The sequence below is a fragment of the Scyliorhinus torazame genome, chromosome 10 (assembly GCF_047496885.1).
Source record: "Scyliorhinus torazame isolate Kashiwa2021f chromosome 10, sScyTor2.1, whole genome shotgun sequence".
In the NCBI taxonomy this organism is placed as follows: domain Eukaryota; kingdom Metazoa; phylum Chordata; class Chondrichthyes; order Carcharhiniformes; family Scyliorhinidae; genus Scyliorhinus; species Scyliorhinus torazame.
Window position 1 is genome coordinate 203,681,782 of NC_092716.1, and position 16,017 is coordinate 203,697,798.

Below are 16,017 nucleotides of genomic sequence, written 5' to 3' on the forward strand. Positions count from 1 at the left end.
GCCTTCAGCTGGTTGATATGGAACCACGCAGTCTTTCCATTGGGGTACTTTATTTTGTAGACGGAAGGGCTTACTTTGTCCGCAGTGGAGTACGGACCCGAGTACTTTGGTGACAGGAATGTGCTGGGGTTGTATACGGAGAGCATGACTTGCTGTCCTACACTGAACTCAGTCGCATGCACTGTCTTATCGAAACAAGCCTTGCTCTGTTTCTTTCTTGTGCCCAATTTCACTGCGGCTGCTAGCTGAGCCGTTTTAACATTCGCCACCAATTGTTCCACTGCTTTCTCGTGTGTGAGGGCCGTCACTTCGGGGCTGGTCAAGCCTAAGCCTAATAAAAATTCTGTGCCTTTCATGGGGCGTCCGGTCATGAGAGCGTGTGGGGTGTAACCTGTAGAAGTTGAAACTGTATTTCGCAGAAACATCAGCGCATAATGGAGGACTGAGTCCCAAGTGGTGTTGTTTTGCTGGACCATTTTTCTGAGGGTGGATTTTAGGGTCCGATTCATGCGCTCCACGATACCACTCGACTGGGGGTGGTATGCAATGTGGAATTTTTGAGTAATGCCAAATATCGTGAGGGCGTTCTTCATGACACGTCCCGTAAAATGGGAACCTTGGTCGGATTCAATGCTGCGGGGGAGTCCCCATCTCGTAAAGATGTGGTGGGTCAAAATCTTGGCTGTGGTCTTTGCCGTGTTCGTTCTGGATGGGAATGCTTCCACCCATTTGGTAAAAGTGTCTATCACCACGAGTACATATTTATAACCATTCCTACAAGGGGGCAATGGTCCTATAAAATCAATCTGGAGGTTAGTCCAGGGGCCATTAACGGGTCGGGTGTGACTGAGTTGAGCTTTCATGGTGTATCAGTCCGGATTATTCTGGGCGCAGATAAGACAATACTCAATGTAGTGATTTACATTGTCTTTTAAACTCGGCCACCAGCAGAGCTGCCTGAGGTGGGCTGTAGTGGGATCAATTCCCTGATGTCCATGACTGTCATGGAATAAACAAGTCAGCTGATTACTGTCCTGTTCAGGCACCACATAAAGGGTGTCTTTTAACACCACACTGTCATGTGTGGTCAGTGCATTTCTAAATCTTATCATAGGTGGCTGGATAGTTTCCTTTCAAAATCTCCTTGAGATTGCTGTCCTGCTTCTGGGCCTGCACTAGATTCTCGATCGTAGTTTGCGAGACCTGAACTGCATTCACTGGTGCGCTTTCGGGGGATGTCCAAAAATATCCGTGCCTGGAACCTGCTTTAGCCAGTGCGTCAGCCTTTACATTTCCAGGGGGGGAGGAATGATGGTGACTTCGAACTTTGACTATACCAAAAGTCCTGTTCTGTGCTCTCTCTAAGTTGTGACGGAGCAATGGGGCTGAAGGGAGCGGTTTTCCGTCTGCGGAAACAAATCCTCTTGCTTTCCACAGGGGTAGAAATTCTGTAAGGCTGTTGCAGACATAGAGGCTGTCCGAGTATATGTCTGCTGGGCTGTGGAAGGAATCTGGGTGTTCCACTATGTATGCGATGGCTGCAAGTTCTGCCGCCTGAGCCCCTAAGTGTCCTGGAAGTTTTAAGTTTTATTGCTATTTCTTCTAGGGCGCGTCCCTGCGCGTCCTCGACATAAGTACCGCATCCTGTTATGCACTTCCCTTCTAATATTGTGGAAGATCCATCCACATATATCTTTATGGGTTCGCACGTGTCTGTGTGCTTGGGGCTCTAGGTTGAACTGCCTATCTTTCTAGGGGGTGTTTTAGCAATAAAGGGGCCTGTGTTGTGTGGAGAGATGATATCACATTTGTGGGGGGTTCCGGGGTACTGTAAGTTGTCGGCTAAAAAAGTGTGGGTCTTTGTCCTTTTAACAGTGATGTCCCGTCCCTGCAAAAGAAGGGTCCATCTGGCTGCTCTTATCTGACTAACTGTACCGTCCTTGGGTCGTCCGTCCAGTAAAAGTTGGGTGGGGGGGGGTGTTCTGTGAGGATTGTGATAGGGTTTAGTCCGGTAATGTACGAAAAATACTGTACTGCCCAGAATACTGCGAGCAGGTGCCTTTCACAGGCTGAAAATCCCTGTTCCACAGGATCTAAAACTCTGGAGGCATAAGCCACGGGCCTTAACTGTTCGTGCCGTTCCTGAAGGAGCACGGCCGAAAGGGTGCGGTCTGTGCTTGCTACCTCTATCGCATAGGGGGAAAGCGGGTCTGGAACTTGTAGTGCGGGGGCTGCTATGAGTGCTTGCTTCAACGCATCCACAGCATCCGTATGCTGCGGAAGCCATTCCCAGGGGGCTCCTTTCTTTAGGAGGTCTGAGAGGGGTGCTGCCTTGCTGGCGAAACCATCAATGTGGTTTCGGCAGTAGCCAACCAGTCCTAAAAACGACCGGAGGGCTGAAACGTTCTGGGGAAGGGGCAATTTAGCAATCAAGTCAATCCTTTTATGCTCAATCTCGCGTTTACCATGTGTGATAATTGTACCCAAATATATCACCTTATCTTCCAAAATCTGGGCCTTTTGGGGGTTAACTTTACAACCAAGTGAGTGTAAGAGTTCCAGGAGTTCGGACAGAAGCTCGATGTGCTCTTCCTTGGTGTCTGTCTGCAGTAGTAGGTCGTCTACGTACTGAAGCAGACATTCGGGGCGAGAAAATTTGGCTAAACCATTTGCCAGCTGTCGGTGGAAAATGGAGGGGGAGTTGTGGAATCCTTGTGGAAGGCATGTCCACGTGTACTGTTGGTTTTTAACGGTGAAGGCAAATTTGTACTGGCACGCCTTTGCCAATGGAATGGACCAGAATCCATTACTGATGTCCAAAACCGTAAAGAATCGGAAATTAAGTCCCTGCTTGAGCATGGTCTCGGGACTTGTGGCTGCTGCGGGGGGGATTTTGTTGAGTTCCCGGTAATCGATGGTCAGTCGCCATGATCCATCGGGCTTTCTCACGGGCCAAATCGGGCATTGGTAGTGGAGGCTACTGATCTAAGTACGCCCTGCTCCAATAAGCTTTCGATTACTTTTACGATTTCTCCCTCTGCCTCTTGGGGAAATCCATACTGTTTTTGTGGTCTAGGGTCAGATCCTGTGATTTGTACTGAACCAGTCATCCGGCCACAGTCGTGTTTGTGGGTTGCGAATGCTGTCCTGTTTTTCTGTAAACCTGCCCTAACCTGCTTGTCCGTGCTAAGCGTGGTCAGGTTAAACCAAAATTCACCTACTGCGCTGATTTTGTTGGCGTATTCACCTATTGTGAGCGTTGCGGGGCCTCTTGCAGACTTTGCCATTTTCCAGACACACTGGTTGACTGGATCGAATGAAAGATTGTGGGAATTCATGAAGTCTATTCCCAGAATGTGTTCTGCTGTGTGGGGCAGGTCAACTAAAACTACGGGGTGCTTGGTGGTGATGTTGCCGACTTGAATGGGTACAGGGGCTGTGATGTGTCCCTGCTGTGAGTGGCCTGTAAAGCCGCTGATAGTGGCTGTAGTGGGCCACGTGTCCTTTTGGAAGATGGTGGAGGAATTTATTGTGGTGCGGGACCCTCCTGTGTCCCAGAGAAACTCGATGGGCTGTCCCCGTATTTTCGCTGCGACTACCGGTCGTCCGGACCTATCCCAAAGGGTGTCGCAGACCCAACTGGGGGAGCCCGAACACCATCAGTCCGTTCCGTTCAGGTCCGTCTGATCTGAACGGGTGCTCACACTATGTATGGGCTCTGTCTTATTCTTACTTAGAGTGCCCGTCTGCTGGGCTCTCTGTGGCTTTCGTGGGGCATTGTCCACAGTTGTAACACTCCTGTGACTTTTGTGGGGGGCTGTTCTTTCCTTCATTTACCCATGCGGGGTTCTGGTATGTTTTAACTGCCTGTATATCTGCGTCGGCTTGCTTTTCTTCGGGATTTTTAACTGCGGGTTTGTTTTGTACAGACTACTCCCAGGCGCGGGACAATCTTTTTACGACCCATTTTTCATTATGAGCCTCCTCTGAGGGATCATAATTCGCGCACGCTTTCTGTCCTGTTTCTGTGGCATGGGAGATGAGGGTGCGGGTCCATTTGGCCATGTTGTCTGGGGACAAATGGGCGCGGTCTAAGTCACCAAGAACTGCTGCAAGGTGGATCCACAGGCGTCCAGCAAACGTTGTGGGGTCCTCGGTTTTCTTTTGCCTGCATTTATTGAGGCCATCTACGGGGTCACCCCGGTTATACCTGATCGCATGCAGGATCACGGTATGCATTTCTGCAAGGGTGCCTCCTCCTACATTCTGTGGGTCGGGAAGGGCTGCTACGACAGAAGGGTCTAAACTCAAAACTGTGAGCTTTACGTGCTCACGCTCGTCCAGGCCGTATATGGTTGCCTGCTTCTTTACTCTGGCAAAGAAGTAGTGGGGATCTGAGGTGGGGAGGAACGGTGTGATTTTCTCGCACGCGTCCCGTAATTGGGTCACTGTTAAGGGGGTGGAGTATAGAAATTCCGCATCGTCCGATGTGGCTGTGCGGTGGGTGGTGACTGGGTTCATTGGAGTCTGAACTATCTGCTCTGTGGGGAGTTGGGGCGCTTTTCTCTTTTGGGGCTTTCCCTGCGCACATGTTCCCTGAACATATCTCTGCGTTGTTTAATTTAACTCTTCCCAATCAGGGCCGTCTTCCACATCTAATTTTGCTCCAAAGGTTTCCTGGAATCCTTTTTGGACTAAAAGCAGAGATTGCAGCTCTGCAATCTGCTTCCGGCACTTTGCGTGGTCTAGTGAGCTTTGTCTTTGCAGCATGGAGTGCTCTTAACGCTGCCTTCATGTCACTACACTGCCTCTGCAATGCTTCTACCTGCTTCTCTTGTTTCTTCACGTACCAGGACTGCACGTTGCGTGTCCTGATAGACCTTTTCATAGTGGGACTGGAAGCTGCTTAAGTGCACCAGACAAGACTGGTGTGCCCACTTGGCATCATGCACCTCTCCGTCTTTTGCTGCCAACTTCCTCCTTAACCCCAAGTTCTCTCTTTCTGCCTCACTAACATTGACCGTACTCATTCGATGTATGCCTTCTATCTCTTTCCGGAGCGTCCTAACGACCTCCTCTGTGCCTCGCAATTGTGCCAAGCAGGACACGATTGCCATCGGCTTGCAAGCTTTCCCTAAGCTCTTCTTGTGGATCTCGCTCAGGTTCTCCCACCAAGTATGTCCTATACTCCCGGGATCTGTTTCCTCATTGTTACAGAATTGGCTCCAAAGGGGCCATCCTTTCCCTTTGAGGTACTTCCTGATTTCTTCCTCCCATACGGGACACTGTCCTACTCTACTGCTGCTGGTTGCTGCGACCGCAAATTCTTCTGGATTCATGAGGCGTTGCATTGCCATCTTTCTTATCTGAGTGCTTCTTTTAAATTTGGAACAGGGGGACTAAGGCGGTGCTGTAAATACGGGTACGGCTTTCGCTAATTTCCGGAATACAAACTTCCGACAGTTTTGTCGCAACAAAAAATCTATCAGTTTACCTTATAGCCCTGTCAGTTACGCATGCATACACACACTTCCGAATTATGAGGATTGCTTGAACACTTGTGCTTTCTGTTCCAAATTGGATCTCTATAATTCAAATTTTTGGGTTCACCCGGAGTGTTGAAGCCACTTCTAGTTCGGGTCCTGTCAGAAAGTCGCCAGTAATATGTTAACTTTTGGTTGGTTCACTTGGCTCTGTTTTATACCCTTTGCTCTCGAGTCGCCAGGTATCTTTATGATACCGCCACGAGGTTCAAGTTCGAGTAATGAACAATAACTCAATACACTGATTAGTAAGATTTAAATCAAAGCACATTTATTATACTCAGTAATCGCTACTCATGCACAAATTCTACGTCTAAGCTACTTCTACGACTAACAGGCCTGAACTTAACTTCGGACTGGCCCACCAGGTCAGGGGAACAAATGGCCTTTCGTTCGGGTTCTGAGTGCAGGATTCGAAGTTGGTACGGATTGATAGCTAGGAGCGCCTATCTCGTAGCCAGCGTTGACTTAAGACTTACGATCTCTCGGCAACAGTTGAACCGGTCACGGTCAATGTTGGTTCGCGTTGCTGGGTGACCCGGTCAAGAAGAACGATTTGAACTTGGGGGCTTAACTTTATAGTCACCAGGGGCTTCCCGCCTTTTGGGCGGACCCTGTACCTGGTTCTAGGTGATTGGACTTTGTTCCAATCGCTTGGTTCGATTTCTCCAATACTGGAGCGGTTCCCTGATCGATGGGCGGTCTTGAGGTGTCCGTTCACCTCTTTTGTGTTGGCTCTTGCTGGCGCCAGGGAGTCTGGCTTAGTTTTGTTTGTCCCAAATGTTGCTATTGTTCCCGGGGATTGCTTATTAGTATGTAGATGGTTGCTACATTATTATGCAGATGGCTGCTAGTATCGATGCTGTCTGGGCCTTTGCAGAGTTAAATACACAGCAAACGTGCACCTGCTGATTTCTGCCTGTGTTGGCTGAATTTCCCTTCAGCCTTTGCTGTTCGCCATTTTAAATCGGGACTTGGCCAACTCAGGTGGCTACAGCCACACTACCAGAATGACGTGGAGGCTTTTGAGAAGGTACAGAAGAGATTTTCAGGATGTTGTCAAAAGAGGTTGCGGGGCGACCTGATAGAGGTCTACAAAAGTATGAGGTGCATAGACAGAGTGGATAGTCAGAGACTTTTTCCCAGGGTAGAGGGGTCAATTAGTAGTCAATTACATGGGGACATAGGTTTAAGGTGCGAGGGGCAAGGTTTAGAGTAGATGTACGAGGCAAGTTTTTTACACAGAGGGTAGTGGGTGCCTGGAACTCGCTGCAGGAGGAGGGACGATAGTGACGTTTAAGGGGCATCTTGACAAATACATGAATAGGATGGGAATAGAGGTATACGGACCCCAGAAGTGTAGAAGATTTTAGTTTAGATGGGCAGCATGGTCGGCGCAGGCTTGGAGGGCCGAAGGGCCTGTTCCTGTGCTGTACCTTTCTTTGTTCTTTGTTGTTCTGTGCTGCCTCATTCTGGATCCTTCCATCTAACTGAATAGTTTTTCCCTACTCTGTCTAGACCCCCTAATATTCTCTTCTCCAAGGAAAATAATCCCAACTTCTCCAATCTATCCATGTAACTGAAGTTCCTCATCCTTTAAACCATTCTTGTGAATTTTTTCTGCACTCTGCCCAATGCCTTCACATCTTTCCTAAAATGTGGTACCCTGAACGGAATTGAGGCTGTTTTATACAAGCTTAACGTGATTTGGGAGCAGGGAAATTCCACAGACTCATGACCCTCTGAAAGAAAAAAATTCACCTCATCTGTCTTAAATGAGCAACCCTTTAGTTTTAAACTATGATCCCCCCCCACCCCCCGTTCTAGATTCTCCCATAGGAGGAAAAATCCGTACCAATAATAATTATCTTTATTGTCACAAGTAGACTTACATTAACACTGCAATGAAGTTACTGTGAAAAGCCCCAAGTCGCCACATTCCGGCGCCTGTTCGGGTACACTGAGGGAGAATTCAGAATGTCCAAATTACCTAATAGCATGCCTTTCGGGACTTGTGGGAGGAAACTGGAGCACCGGGAGGAAACCCACGCAGACACAGGAAGAAAGTGCAGACTCTACACAGACAGTGACTCAAGCCGGGAATAGAACCTGAGACCCTGGAGCTGTGAAGCAACAGTGCTACCCACTGTGCTACTATGCCACCCATTCATTTTTCTATTTTTCTAAAAATTTTGAGTACCCAATTCATTTTTTTTTCCAATTAAGGGGCAACTTAGCCTGGTCAATCCACCTACCCTGCACATCTTTGGGTTGTGGGGGTGCAACCCACGCAAACACAGGGCGAATGTGCAAACTCAACACGGACAGTGACCCAGAGCTGGGATCGAACCTGGGACCTCAGCGCCGTGAGGCAACAGGGCTAACCCGCTGCACCACCATGCTGTCCTCGCCGCCCATTCATACTGTCAGGATCCCTCCTTGCTTTTGTACTTTGTTTCATTAAGACGTTACAATGCAAGTAGTAAAAGTTTTAAAGTACAAGAATGCAATGATAACATACAAATTAGACAATGAAATACAATCTGGCAAAGCTTAACACCAGCAGCATTCTGATGTGATTAACCTCAAATGGCCTTGTGAGAACACTTGAGCGGTTTATTCTCCATTCAAAAATATTTTAGTATCTGAAGAAAGACACGTTCTGTTGAAGCTTTTTATCTTGCACTCATCAGGACAGATATGCAAAAATACCAATTACAAAGGCAACAACAATTTATACTACATGAGAGGGGAGTGCTAATCAGTTGACAAATGGACTCTGGTAGAGACATTTCAAGAGCGAATGGACCAGGGAATAGTTAACTACGAAGCTCTTGTATAAATTCAAACCTGGCAGTTAACTCTTCCCTGATGAATTCTTCATGGCAATGCCCCTACTAATGAGAATCCACTTGTCAACCAATCAGCACTCTTTTATCCTTCAGTATAAATTGTTGTTCTCTTTGCAATTGATGTTCTTGTGTATCTGTCCTGATGAGTGCAAGATGAAAAGTTTTGACAGGATGTCTCTTTTATCAGCAATACTCAAGCTCTGTCTCGCTGAACGACTTCTAGTATCTAATGTTTTACATGCAACCTTATATATGTCAATCCTCTTTGAACCAAATTTGGGCCTGCAGATTTGCCCAGTCAACCAGCCTATGAACATGGAACATAAAATGAAGACATGTTGTTCATCAAGAGCACACATAGCTACAGAAGGTTTTGACAGTGGGTGGAATTCTCCGCTTCCCGCCACTAAGATCGGGAATCCCAATCGACAGCCAAATCCTGCTTCAGCCCAGAAAACAGGATTCTCAACCTCCAGTCCCGCCCCATCGGCCATAGGAAGCACGTTCCACACTGGGGGAAACATGCAAACAGCTCATATGCATTCATTTGAATGCAATCAACATGCTGGAAGCCCCAAATCTCTCTCCCCCCCCCCCCCCCCCCCCCCCCCCCCCCGGCAACACTTTCCCCCAAGCGGGAACCACCTGACAGGGGCAAGGAGGTTACCCCAAGGGCCCTGGGTGGGCTCAGGCTGTGGGTAAGATGTTCCTCCCAGGATGGGGACCTGTGTCTGGACTGCCCCTTCCATCTCTGGGCAAGCTGAAGATTGCTCTTGGCATGGTGATCTCAGGCAGCCCAAAAACGACAAGTGCTTTCGCCTCCGCTTTTCTAACCACATAAAGCACTAAGCATTGTGCCAGTAGCTGTCAATCATAACAAAGTTGTTCATAAACATTGCGGTTAGGATCAATGGAGGGTCCTTCAGATGCATTCAAGTGTGAAGGGGAAGGAAAACAAACCATCAGTCTGCTGTATTTAAACCATTAAGCTGCCAATCAAAGGCTAGTTAAAGGTATTGCACTGTGAAATTGAATGAATGCTAAGCATATCAAAGGATCTCAGGATTTCAAGGCATTTAAAGTGTTGTGGCCTTCCTAGGAAGGCTCAGACACTTCAAAAAGCAATGATTTTAAATGCATAGGCCTGAGGGAGCTGATGTGAGGATGGGGAAAGTTTTTCTGGCTTGCATCTTCAATCAACTGTCAGATCTGCCCATCAGCTGTCAGGCAGAAATGTTCAGGGTGAGAAGACCACTTCAAATTATTAACAGTTCAGAAAAGGATGGGATGATTATGAACAGAGACAATGAGATCACCATGCTAGGAGTGATCTTCAGGTTTCCCAAGGCTGGAAGGGATAGTCCAGACATGGGGACCCCATCCTGGGGGTGGATCCCGGGGTCAACCCCTTACCTACATTCCAAGCCCACCTAACCCTCAGGTCTCTTGGGGACCCTCCCTCTGCAACCTGGCAGCATCAGAGATGTACATGAGCAATGGGCTAACCTTGATCTCTTCTCCGCCCCCCCCCCCCCCAATCTCTTTTTGGGGCCCAGCACGCCAGACTAGGTGTCAGTGCCAGGGGACAGTGTACCAGGGGTGTGGCCCAGGGGGAGGCACAGTGGCTGAGTAGAGGGCTGGACCGTTCGGGTCACCCTCATGCATGCGTGGGGTGACCTTATTTCTGCGGGTTGGGGGTGGTGGGAGGCAGAAGGATGCCCTCCTTTATGAGGGATTGGAGGTGTTCCCCTGTCAGCAGGGGGGAGGGGAGCTCAACATTTGCATTATGCAGGGGAGAGGGCCTGTCTCTGACCGCAGGGATCGGGGGGCCTGTTCAATATGGCACCCGAGACCAGCAAGTGCAGGAAAAGTGCACGTTTGCTGCTATTCATAAATTTGCTCAGTAAAGGTATGCGAATACCACCTTGGTGATACTCCTAGTGCCAGCAGGACACAGTCAATTTACAGCTGGCACAAACACTTTGTTTCTGAAACAATATTTTTGCTTAAGTGTTACTGATACAACAATATTCTATATAAAGCCTCATTCCACAGAGAACCTGCAAAAATGCTTTTCTTACAATTATTAACAAGTAATATACACTGAAAAATTGCATCCTAAACGATCATGTACACCTACTGATCTTAAGTTAGAGATTTATGTACTTCATGAGAGAGGCCAGTTTAGGATTGAAGAAATTCTCTGTTAGAATAATTTTGCCCGTAAAAAATATACCTCTGACAAACCCTTAGAGCCATGATGCTCATTGCCCTACATCTGTAATGCTTATTTCTATTTATTCCTTCTGCTATTTATAGGAATCGATGGATCTCTCAACTATTGAAAATAAGCTAACCGAAAAGAAGTACAGCAGCAAATGGGACTTTGAATCAGATTTTAGGCTTATGTTTGACAACTGTGAACATTACAATGGGAAAGGAAATGGTTAGTTTGATATTTGATCATCTAAAATGGTTGCATTAAATTAATTTATACCAAGTGTCTCGGAGCAAGGTTGACGCTGTTATGCTGTGAAACCATGTATGTTTGATCCTGCTGCTGGTCAGTGGTTTGAGCAGGTACATGTAGAGGAAAATGTTAATAACATCCTTCCTTGTGTCCCTGAATATACATTGCTTGTGGTCTGGGAACCCCATAGGCTGCTTTCCCCTTTGCGGAGGAGAGGTGACTGGTGGTGATTTAACCTGAGGGTCACCACACTTCTAAACCGGCCCCCGGGATCCATCACCTTGTCTTCAAAGGTACATGACATGGAGATCTTGTTTTGAGGCTACGAGTACTTCACTGGAGGAGCCATATATTCTTGGATGTTAAATAGGGGTTTTAGCTCTAAATTTGCTTTCATGGCATTCTTATATTACACTTGCGTGTCGCTCTGATCAATATGTTATGATCCTTTACAAAACTAATACTTTGAAAAAGAGAAATTTAAACTTTCCGCCACTAGCTGAAATAATAACACAACAGAATTTCATGCTTCATGATTTTTTCCTCGAACAAAGACAAAAACGCTATTTACTAAATACTATTTTTGTAGGCAGTTTATGCTTTAAACTGCAGAGCAGAATTTTTAACACAACATAGTATCCACTATCAGATAGTCATTCAATTCTCTTAGATTCAGACTTGAGGCTTTATTTCCAATCTTTTCCTTACTATAAGACATAGGAGCAGAATTAGGCCATTCAGCCCATTGAATCTGCGCCGCCATTCAATCATGGCTGATGTTTCTCATCCCCATTCTCCTGCCTTCTCCCCATAACCCATGATTCCCCCTATTAATAATGAACCTATCTATCTCTGTCTTAAAGACACAGTGATTTGGCCTCCATAGCATTCTGCAGCAAAGAGTTCCACAGATTCACCACCCTCTGGCTGAAGAAATTCCTCCTCATCTCAATTTTAAAAAAATATTTTTTAGAGTACCCAATTCATTTTTTCCAATTTTAGGGGCAATTCAGCATGGCCAATCCACCTACCCTGGGTGGTGAAAACCATCTTTGGGTTATGGGGGCGAAACCCACGCAAACACGGGGAGAATGTGCATACTCCACACGGACAGTGACCCAGAGCCGGGATTGAACCTGGGACCTTGGCGCCGTGAGGCAGCAATGCTAACCACTGTGCCACCGTGCTGCCCCTCGTCTCAATTTTAAAGGATCATCCCTTCAGTCTGAGGATGTGTCCTCGGGTTATAGATTTTCCAATGGTGGAAACATCCTCTCCATGTCCACTCTATCTAGACCATTCAGTATCCTGTAAGTTTCAATAAGATCCCCCCTCATCCTTCTAAATTCCAATGAGTACAGACCTTGAGTCCTCAACCGCTCCTCATATGACCATTGAAACTTTTAATTCTAGAACTGCCTTTCAAAGTGTGTGCTTTCCTGGAGACTTCTTTCTCAAGCTACTAGAGAAATCTTCCAGCCTCATTTTAACTTCCCATGAATTTGGTCTTTCCAATTTGCATGTGAGCTCCCACCCACATTCCTGCCAGGTGAACCATAGTGAATTTTGGCCTCTAGTTGCTTTCTCTCTCCCGGACCATGGAAGATTAACTATGTCTATGAATTTTCATGGATTTCTTACAATTCATTCCCCCCTCAAAGCCCATTTTCATGCATTATGAACCACGTGGGCCTTGTATCCAGGTAGAAATGCTGTTAGCTATTCTTAAGAGCCCATCTCCTTCATCTTGAAGCTAAATGGACAGTTCAAAGCTCAATTTATCCACAACCTGACATTCTCAACATTTTTCTGAGACTTTGGAGACTCTCAGTCTATCCACTGTTAGCCCACAGACTGCTGCCATTGTCTCGAAGCATAAAAGCACTGCACCTTCTTCCCAGTAAAGCAATCTGGGGTCCCTTTAATCTCTAAACAATCAAACTATCCAAACATGAACCCTTTGTTTACTCTAATTTAAAGACACAGTCCCAAAACATAATCTGATAAACCTCAAAATTGTAACGATTATATTACACAGAATAAGATATCGGGATTTCATTGGTTTTGAATTTGCATGAGGAACAAGATAATGCAAGTATTGAAAGATTGTCTTTCAATATATGCAACAAAACAAATAATATTTTGACTTGGTACAATGAAAATGTGCTCTGGATTATTGTATATAGATTTCTACTTCAAGCTAAATGCATATTAATCATTCTACATCATTAATGTTTTGATAGAAGTATGACATCTGGTTCTGTTAGTGGCAGGGAATTTTACTATTTTAGTTGTTTTTTAAAGATTTTGATTTTAAGTGACTAATTTCCAATTTTATCATCGAAAATCTCTTTCCTATCATAATTGACTTGTATTTAGAGTATACCCTGATGGGCCAAGCTGTGGAGAGGTGCTTTGACAAAGCAATGGCCAAATACTTTCCCAAGGATGAAGTGGACAGCGATGATGATTTTCGAGCTAAAATGATGTGGGAGAAGAAAGACAAGCACAAAAGCAAACCCAATTACTTGGCCATGGATGAAAGTGAAATACTGACTGAAGGAACTGAACATGTTCTTGGAATGGAAAAAGTAAATGGTTTTATGAACAGTCATTCAGCCTGTGATGACTCGCAGATGATTGCTGATCTTAAGAAGGAGGGAGATGCTGAACAACAGCTTTGCATCACATTACCTTTGCCAAGCCAAATGCCAACTATGGAGGAAAAGGCAAGAACATTTTCTGGTTGAAGACTTTTCTTTAGAAATATTATATTGTGCTTATTTGATCCCACTTACTTCCCTGAGCTGCCCTATTCAGTCAGGCTAGACATGTGGTTCATGTGCTAACCAAGAATACAATTCGCTGACTGACCCCTGATGCCCTCTGAAATGACCAAGAAACCATGTCAGTTCTGAGGAGAGGGGAGGACAGGGAACTGGGTAGAAATGAAGATGACCTATGAACCCCATCTTAGGGCAGTTAATGAGCAAAGATGGTGGACTTGTCAGCTTAGCCCACATTCCACTACAAAGCATACTTACGGGGAAAAAAGAAGCACATTTCCATTTCCCTGTCATACCATTTCCTCCACCAACTTGAGTGCTACTTTTTTTTTTCAGTTTCCAGTTAGTAGCTGACCAAGCCCACTATTGTGGAAATTAATTTCGAGTTACAGGAAATGCAGAACTTTATGAAAATCATAGAACCTTGTAGCACAGAAAGAAGCCGTTTGTCCCGTTGTGCTAATGCCAGCTGTTTGAAATGGCTATCCATTTAGTTCCAATCCCCAGCCTTTTCCCCATACTTCTGCAACTTAAAAAAAATATTTTTATTCTCCTTTTTCACATTTTTTCCCAAATTTACACCCACTAACAATAAACAATAATCAGTAACAAAAATGTCAATCACCATATCAATAACAACGATCCCATCCCCCCCATCAAACTCCAAACATTAGCCCACATGTTCACACAAACAAATGACAAAAAGGAATTCGGGATCACCCATAGTCGCCATTAACACACACAGTCCCCCTCCAGGCCCCAACCCTCCCACCCACACGCCCCAACTAATGTTCGATGTTATCCCGTTCTTGAAAGTGCATAATGAATAATGCCCATGAATTGTAGAACCCCCTCCATCCTTCCCCTCAGTTCAAACTTAATCTTCTCAAGAGTCAAGAATTCCAACGGGTTCCCCCGCCATGCCAGGGCACAGGGTGGAGAGGTTGCTCTCCAACCTATCAGGATCTGCCTTTGGGTGATCAACGAGGCGAAGGCTACAATGTCTGCCTCCGCACCCGTTTCCAACCATGGCTGGTCCAACACCCCAAATATGGCCTCCCGGGGGCAGGGGTCCAGCTTCACATGCACCACTTTAGAAATTACCCTAAAAACCTCCTTCCAGTAATCCTCTAGCTTTGGACAGAACCAAAACAGATGAACGTGATTAGCGGGGCCCTCCCCCGCAACGTTCACATACATCTTCTACTCCTTCGAAGAATCGGCTCATCCTCGTCCTCGTGAGGTATGCTCTGTATACCACCTTCAGCTGTATCAGCCCCAACCTCGCGCACGAGGTTGAGGCATTCACTCTCCGGAGCACCTCACACCAGAACCCCTCCTCTATATCCTCTCCCAACTCTTCCTCCCACTTTGCTTTGATCCGTTCCAGTGGTGCCTTCTCTTCCAAAATAGCTCCGTAAACCGCTGACACTACCCCCTTCTCCAGTCCCCCTGTCATCAGCACCTCCTCCAGCAATGTGGAGGCCGGCTCCACCGGGAAGATCTGTATCTCCTTTCTGGCAAAATCTCGAACCTGCATGTATCTAAACATTTCCCCCTGTTCCAGCCCATATTTCGCTTCAAGCTCCTTCAATCCTGCAAACCGATACCTCTGCAACTTAGTCCTCTTTCAGGTTATGTCCATTTTTCCTCTGAAAGCTGCTACTGAATCTGATTCCACAACACTTTAGTTATTACCTTTCAGATCTGAAGCAACGGTGGTTTGATTAAACTGAAGGCCTGTACTCTGTTTGTTCAGTATGTATTATTGACACCGGGAATATTCGAGTGGTTATTAACACTAGGCTATGGGCAGCACGGTGGCGCAGTGGGTAAGCCCTGCAGCCTCACGGCGCCGAGGTCCCAGGTTCGATCCCGGCTCTGGGTCACTGTCCGTGTGGAGTTTGTACATTCTCCCTGTGTTTGCGTGGGTTTCGCCCCCACAATCCAAAGATGTGCAGGCTAGGCGGATTGGCCACGCTAAATTGCCCCTTAATTGGAAAAATGAATTGGGTACTCTAAATTTTTTTTTTTAAATTAACACTAGGCTAGGATGTTATAATGGTAATGACGACAAAACTGTTTGGCATTCGCTGTCCATTACTCAATTGAAACTGACAGCAACCTCAGGAGTTTTTACATGCACAGATATAAATCCAGAGGTCACTGACTATAATCCTATGCTTCTCCATAGGGTAGGGATGTCTTCTCATTGGGAAACCCGTAACAGCCTCCCCGAACAGGCGCCGGAATGTGGCGACTTGGGGCTTTTCACAGTAACTTCATTTGAAGCCTACTTGTGACAATAAGCGATTTTCATTTCATTTCATTTCATTTTCAAACCTATGAATCAAAGGACTTCCACT

The 16,017-nt window shown here is 46.2% G+C and overlaps 1 protein-coding gene across 4 annotated transcripts in view; it reads left to right on the forward strand.

Annotated features, from left to right (window-relative positions):
* Positions 1–16,017, forward strand: part of LOC140384513 (uncharacterized) — a 170,219-nt gene that overhangs the window by 132,155 nt on the left and 22,047 nt on the right. For all 4 annotated transcript variants that reach the window (XM_072466270.1, XM_072466271.1, XM_072466272.1 and 1 more), the window contains 2 exons: positions 10,715–10,841; positions 13,245–13,594. In XM_072466270.1, coding sequence (XP_072322371.1) covers positions 10,715–10,841; positions 13,245–13,594 — 477 coding nt within the window. The remainder of the gene's footprint in view (positions 1–10,714; positions 10,842–13,244; positions 13,595–16,017) is intronic.